We start from the raw sequence: 7,500 nt of genomic DNA, 5'->3' as shown, positions 1-7,500 counted from the left end.
TCTTCTACCTTCACTACAAAGTTGGTGCAGATTTCAGCCCACCTCCAGGGACACGTGCTCTCGCGTCACCTTTGATTCCCTTCCTTAGACCCCTTAATCCTCAAACAAAAATTGAATTTCGTGCACTCTTCGCCTCCTCAACATGGAAATTTTTACTGTGAATAGGTACACCTGTAAAGCGATAGTGCGTACAACTAACCTTAAACCCTTCTTCCCAATTGATCCACAGACAGCCGCGAGTGAGAAACGAACCTACAGCCCTGCGCGCCAGATCATGAATCCACCCTTCAGAGCGCAGCTGTCTCATAATTGCATCAATCCATGGAAATCCAGTCATACCCTACAAGATTAAGTTCCATGGTACTGAATAAACGACTCTTGGTACGACAAAGTACAGAGTTGAATCAGCAACGAAAGCAGAAATCGGCCTTAGTTTTGACGCTACTATGTTTTGGAGAATAAGGGTCGCCTGAACAAAGCTTATAACCTAGCTCCCAGGAGTCCCTGATAGCTCAGTGGTAGAGCATCCGACCCAATTACGGAACAAGAATACGTGGAGTGACGATTTAAAAAGGATAATAGAGGTATGTTTAAAATAGCATTTTAGCGAGTGTTTGACAATTTCAATGTGAATCTCCGTAAAAACAAAGGATTTCTAATTTCTATTCCATGTATTCCTATTCCGGAATACGGTCAATCGAACGCGCCCCAAGTTACTGCAACACTGGAATAATCTATAAGTAAGTATTAAGTAATAAGTTATATTTCGTGGACCGATGTGTTAATGATTAGGTCGTAGAAATGTTAACATATTGACCTGTTTCCACCGTTCGAGATATTCATCAGAATCTTCCCAAGGTATCTGAAGACTCAAAGGATTGTTCACCATCTCGTGTGCACCTGGAACCCGACTTCCAACCGCAAAGAAATATTCTCGCCATAACAACTTATCGTAAAACTCCGGCGGGGGGTTTGAACCCTTGGTCTGCAGAGGACAAACACATTAACATAAGCCTATTGGTATCTATACAAGAGTAACGACAATAAAGAGCGCGATAAAGGCGGGCGTTTTCGACTTTTTTCATCACCAGGGTAAAAGCAGTCAGAGATTGTGCATGATTTTATACTCAAGTACAACATACCAATCCTTTTTTTTTAAGCTATAACCTTGATGACAGGAAGTTGAAAATGCTCGGTTTTATTGTAATTTAGAGCGAGTTACAATCGAGTGTCGTAAAATCAAAACCAAAGTAAATACTTCGGCCAATCAGAAAGGACGGAGACAATCCCGTAAACCAATCAAAGTAACTCGAACGGAAGTAATTACACGTAGCGGACCGAAATCGCGGGAAAATGTGCACGCGCGAGCCACGATTGGTTTTGGTTTCACTTCTGATCGGTTGAAAAAGTGGCGCGAGAACTTTGAACCAATCACTGAGTGAAGTAATGCAAAACCAAAGTAATTCGCTAATTACTTTCGACACTCAATTGAAAACCGCTCTATTGTAAGTTTTTAGCTTTGTGTATACAACGTTTTACCTACATTTAGAGCATATCAGGTCAATAAACGCTGACCAGTTGGCTCAATCGAGAAAACACAAAACTATGGTGCGGGAGGTCACGCGTTCGAACTTAAAATAAACGAGAAGAAACTGTTTTTCAGACGACGAGTGGTCGACTTGGAACGGATCAAATGGAAAACTAAGGAACGCAGTCAAATTGAAGGAGCCCAAGTAAAACCTTAGAAAACTAGGGTGCTACGTCGGTTGGTGCTGAGAAGACGAGAATTTGTTCCCTGCTAGCAGAGGTTTCTTCTTGTTTGCGTTCGCTGGGCTGACGAGTCGGGAAAAGAGTCCTCTGCCATTGGTCGAAACTCGCTTTGATCCAACCGCCGTCTACAACCTTGGACGGCACTCCTCAAACCGCATGCTCCATGATATGTTTGCTGACGGTGCCTTGAGCCCGCTGTCCCGCGCCGTTGTTAAGTGAACCCACAGAACACGTGAGGACTTGGTCGCTTAAGTAACCGCCGCGCATGCTCAACACGGTGAGTTTCGACCCTTGGCAGAGGTCTATTTTCCCGTTCTCGTCAGCCCAGCGAACGCAAAAGAAAAGTACCCTTTGCTAACAGGGAAGAGAATTTGGTGAGAGGTATTCAAATAAAAGGGAACTGAACATCCTAGGGGTATTGAAAAGTTGACGTTTACTGAGAGCGGTCGCACTTGGCCAATTCGCCCTTGAACTCTTCAAATTTACTTTGCTCAGCTCAGTTGATATGGGACCATCGTTATCTCATCTATCATCCAAGAAACGAACACTGAATACTGCCAGTTCATTGCATAGTAAATTTGCTATACCTTAATGTATTCTTCAGTTATTCGCTGATGAAGCAACCGAGAGGACAGACAGCCAAACCTCAAGTACGGACTCAGGTGACGTGATGACGGAAGCAGGGAAGAAGCAGTGACCTCTGGTTCACAAAAGTCGTTCTTCTTCATCTGCAAGCGAAACAAAGATGACAGCACTTTAATGGTATACGCTTAGTTCATTAGCCCTCGAATGAAAGCGAGCAAGGATTTCCCGTTACTTCAATACAAGCATCACTGCCGATGTGTTAAGGCGGAAGCTGGTGATGCGTTAAACTGTATCCTGCCCAACTCGCACCTCATTTTTCGTGTCTCTGATAAAGGAAACTCCACGCATGACAACAGCGGGCAGAATCCCGATTTCTCGAACTTCCAAAGGAAACGAGAATTGGTTCGAGAAATCAGGAGTTCGACAAATCGAAGGTGGCATCAAATTACGCTAAAATGCTGAGGTACTGTTTTAGCGGGGGTAGTTATGCGAAAAAGCTATTTATTTCCTTCAAGGCGCAGAATGTAACTGAAATCGTCACTCGGTGGCTTGTAAATTTTCAGAGTTTCTAGTTATCGAGGATTGGATTTCCCACGGGAGCCGAGAATTACTTCGAGTTTGCGGGAGTTCCGAGTTATCGAGGGTTCGGCAAATCGGGGGTAAAATTAGAGTGTTGGAGTGAAGCAAATCCACGGGAAACGACGACTGGTTCGAGTCATCGGGAGCTTCGACAAACCGAGGGTTCAAGAAATCGGGATTCTACTGTATATCTAACGTAACCCCACCCTGACCCAACCCCTTACTTGCCACAATTCGCAAAATGAAAACTTTAGTCTATTACCTCTTGCAAAGCTGTCTCCATTCTCTTTAAACCCTCTTGCTCTCCACCAGGGTACAACTCAGAGCAAATGGAACTGGACTTGGAAAAGCCGCAGATATCATTCAGTTTGGGTACACCATAAAGTTGATGGTGATCTCTGCCGATTGGGGTAACGCAGGCGCCAAAGAGCTTGCGATCTACTCTCGGTACGGGCATCTCAGGCTTCATTTGTTTCAGGACAATCGCCTTAAATTCATCGAACAAAAGAGGAACGTTTCCAGTGTTTAATCCACTTACTGCTCTGGGATCGTACAGAGTATGCGAGACGCTGCTGATTATTTCAACTCCATCTTTTTTGGCCAGATCACAGATCACAGCATCCCTCATGTTGCAGCACGGTTCGGAATCCACCTCGAATGATAACCGAGTTATATTCCACTTTTTGAAAAGCTGAGGCAAGATCTCGGTAGGGTTGCCGCTGATTACAAAAAGGCGAGACCCACACTCGGCAAGGTTGTTATCAAGGTCTTGCAGAGACTGTAGTAGGAATTCCCAACGATTAGGGCTGACAGCGCCTTGTTTTCCTTCGATGTTCGGTAGGAAAAATACCCCGTAGAACACCCTGCTATTTCGGAGACACTCGCGTAAGCTAGGATTATCATGCAGTCGAAGGTCCTTTCTGAACCAGTGCAGACTTCTATGACCTAGAGGCAAAACAGAGGAATAAGAATCTTCTTAAAATATTGCGTTATTATCCGTTTAATTGATGTTATCACATATCTATTCTCACCCCTAAAATTACAGGGTTCGTGCTGGATTTTGTGTATAAAATTCTAGGAGTATTGAAGAGCAAGAAATTAAATTTTCAATTTTCAATGTAAGAAGATTTTTATGCCATACATCGTGTTTCAGTGTTTTCTTTGCTGAAAAAGCCTAGCTTGATATTCTTTCCCACGTCCTGCGAGTTAAGTGCACGTACAGGCATTTTATATTTTGCATTTAATCTTTCCCCAACAATCAAATCTGGGCTCAATTTCTGAACTGTCTCTTAAACTTCGTATGAAGAATCTCAACAATTTTCACCCAAGCAAAAATCCAAAGAGTTTTCAAGCAGTTTCCCACCAAATCCCTTTTTTTTTTAAGCCCCCTTGAAGTCCAAAATTAAATTCCAGGGCTTTTCAAGGACTTCAAGGAGTAGCAGGAACCGTATAAAAAGCTTTACTTCTCTCTCGACAAAGTAAGAATTTACTTAATGCTGATTAGACAGTGAAGAGTTTGTTTTCAGTTTATTTCGCTTGCAAAGAGGGCAACATTTCGCAGAGGTCATGGGTTCCAATCCCCTTGAAGCTGCATGAATTTTTCAACTGTCTATAAGGGACAATAGGGGTTTTGCACGACAGCCATGTTGCATGGCAGCAACAATGAAAATGTTTTGCATAAGAAAGAACATTTGTTCCCTTAGGAAAAAGAATCTATTGTTCCTGCGCATGCAACATGGCTGCCGTGCAAAACTTCCACTGCTTGAATTGTCCAGTCTGTGACCCACACTTCAAATACGTACGTTTATTTCATTTCTTTTATTACAGCTTGTTAAACTTTCCATTTTTAGATCATAGACTGGTAATCGCAAATTCCTTTGTCAATTTGAGGATTTTGCAAAGCAAGTTACAGTGGTTATCAGTCACGCGCGCCCCTTAACGACATTTTCTTCATTTTTCGAAACTAAATTTGGGTGGATTTCAATCAAATGTTTCCATGACAATAGTCCTGTTCACATTCGTCATGGAAACATTTGATCGACGTCCACCGAAATTTAGTTTCGAAAAATGAAAAAAATGTCGTTGAGGGGCGCGCGTGACTGACTGGCAACCGCTGTAAAGTACATCTTAGCGACTGAAATTTGATTTACTTTACGAAAAACGAAAGTCTTCCTTTAAGAGGTTCTTTTTCCGTGTTACCTAGGATATCTAAGGAGATGCAGAGATCTTTCAGGCGCTGAACACAGATAATCCTCTGTTGGATATGATCCGCAACAGGTTCCGGGTAATCGTCTCCCACAATACACCGCGCAGCTTGTTGAACCTTAAAAGGCGCTTTCCATGGTTCAAACAGGTATTTTAGAGGTAATCGTTTGACCTCTGGCACATATTTCCTGCATAGGAAAGAACAGACAGAGAAAGGGCTTTGGTAATGCTGAACACACGAAAGAGTCGGCATAGTTTAGGCAAACCTTGCCTGCTGTAAGTGTCTGCACCTTGTCGCAATTACAATACTAATTTACTTATACAAGGCATAATAATAATAATAATAATAATAATAATAATAATAATAATAATAATAATAATAATGATAATAATAATAATAATAACAATAACCATAATAATAACAATAATAACAAAATTATTATTATTATTTTTACTATTGCAACAGTCCTCGTAGGTTATCTGGGCTATCAGACTTAAAATTTTCAGAAATCATAGCGCAAACAAATATTTATTGTAGTTTGACATACTTCACATATTCTCCGGTTGGATCGATCTTTTTTCCAACTTCCACAGGACAGAACCACGGAACATGCCCTTTCATAAAAGCACTTCCCGACAGCCACAACCAATTGCCAACATTGAGACTCCACTCTGCATCCAACAGGAGCTCATCAAAAACCTGACGTTGAAAATTAACTCGTTAGAAACCTTAGGTTCCCTGTAAAAGCCAGTACTTTACTCTGCTGCATTCAAGTGTGTGCTAGAAGTGAGGTAGCACATGTGTTGAATGGGAAAAAAGAGTAGTACACATTCCAGCTCTTGGAATGCTTTTTTTCCCAAGAGCTGTTAAAATTCTAGACTCTCAGCAGGGGTTTCAATAACTTTTGCATCAATGTACGCGGTGGTCACTCTCATCTTTTACAAGGGTTTGAGTGAAAGTCAAGGCAGAGTAGCCGGCGGTGAGAGGCAAAATGAAATTTCTGAGAAACAGACGGCAAAATACCGCTGGTGACCGGCTTCGAATGAAACCCCTGTTAGAATGAGATTGCTCATCTTAAGCACTGCCCAACATGTGGTTTACTTGCTAGTGCGGTATCATGCAGGGCAATTTCAACAATAAACATTGGGTCCTGTGACCATGCTTTGCAGAACCAATGCATTCCTACCTTATATCCCTCTTCCCAATTGATCCACAAACAACCTCGAGTCAAGAAGCACCCCACGGCCTGACGAGCAAGATGGGGAATCCAACCTTCTTGTCGCAACTGCCGCATTACCGCATCGATCCATGGAAATCCGGTGGTACCCTGGTGAATACACAACACAATGACGCATTTAATTAAGTAGAAATCGCGAGAATTTTAAGACACATTCCTTTCCTTTAAACTACCCTTAAGGTATCTCTCTCACTTTTTTTCAAAAATGGTGAAGACATTTTATAAGCGTCACTGAAATTTTTTCCAACCCAGCCTTCTTCACAGACATTCTTTTGACTTGTCACACAATTGTACCTCCTCACCTATTTCCAAAGAAGGTCACAACATCACATTTGTCAATAATTTTATTGTAGTTCACATTTAAAGGATACTCCATTGATTGAAACAGAAGGGCTATTCACATTGACTAATTTGAACTTGCATGAGGCAAACTCTAACCATATAAAACAAAAAAGAATTTCAGAACGTGAAAGGTCAAGATTATTGGTACCTGTTTCCATCTCTGAAGCCATTCAGGGTTTTCCTCCCATGGATATTGAATGCTAAAAGGGTTGCTGTCCATTTTATCCAAGCCTGAATTGGTATTAGCTATCACAAAGAAGAACTCTCGAAGTAGAAGAGGCTCCAACAAGGATATTGGAGGCATTGTACCCTTTGCCTATAGAATAACGTTAAAAACAAACTTCACAACAAGGCCAAATTTAATTAAAGGGCATCAACTCTTTGTCCTGCACTATAAAACCTGAGGAATTTTAAGGCACTGACAGCAAACCCTGAGACACACCTTCCAATGAGAGTCCACAGTGCGTTGCCACATCAGTCTGGGAGACAGACATCCAAATCGCAAGTAAGGGCTAAGATGCGTTGCAGATGAAGGCATTGATGCTCCACTCAGTGGTTCATTCTCAAAGTCATTCTTCACAAGCTGAACAAATGAAAAAAAATACACATACTACTATCACCAAACTTCCCATTAATAGCAGAGCTCTGCGCACCAAAGGCAACCACACAGAGCACCACGGTTTAAGATGGTAACCCATCGATGCAAGAAAGTTTGGTTTTAGTTATGACGTCATCATGTGACCATCCATCCATACTTTTCATGTTCAATACATGAAATGAT

At 41.9% G+C, this 7,500-nt stretch overlaps 1 protein-coding gene across 3 annotated transcripts in view; it reads right to left on the bottom strand.

Annotated features, from left to right (window-relative positions):
• Positions 1–7,500, bottom strand: part of LOC138016614 (uncharacterized) — a 29,712-nt gene that overhangs the window by 1,978 nt on the left and 20,234 nt on the right. For all 3 annotated transcript variants that reach the window (XM_068863794.1, XM_068863795.1, XM_068863796.1), the window contains exons 21-29: positions 7,162–7,302; positions 6,868–7,035; positions 6,327–6,467; positions 5,688–5,839; positions 5,134–5,327; positions 3,197–3,879; positions 2,358–2,498; positions 818–985; positions 200–340 (exon numbers count right to left, since the gene is read on the bottom strand). In XM_068863794.1, the coding sequence (XP_068719895.1) occupies positions 200–340; positions 818–985; positions 2,358–2,498; positions 3,197–3,879; positions 5,134–5,327; positions 5,688–5,839; positions 6,327–6,467; positions 6,868–7,035; positions 7,162–7,302 (1,929 nt within the window). The remainder of the gene's footprint in view (positions 1–199; positions 341–817; positions 986–2,357; positions 2,499–3,196; positions 3,880–5,133; positions 5,328–5,687; positions 5,840–6,326; positions 6,468–6,867; positions 7,036–7,161; positions 7,303–7,500) is intronic.

Source organism: Montipora capricornis, chromosome 9, assembly GCF_036669925.1.
Source record: "Montipora capricornis isolate CH-2021 chromosome 9, ASM3666992v2, whole genome shotgun sequence".
Classification (NCBI taxonomy): domain Eukaryota; kingdom Metazoa; phylum Cnidaria; class Anthozoa; order Scleractinia; family Acroporidae; genus Montipora; species Montipora capricornis.
Note: the sequence above shows the minus strand (reverse complement) of the source record. Positions and strands in the feature narration are given on the sequence as shown.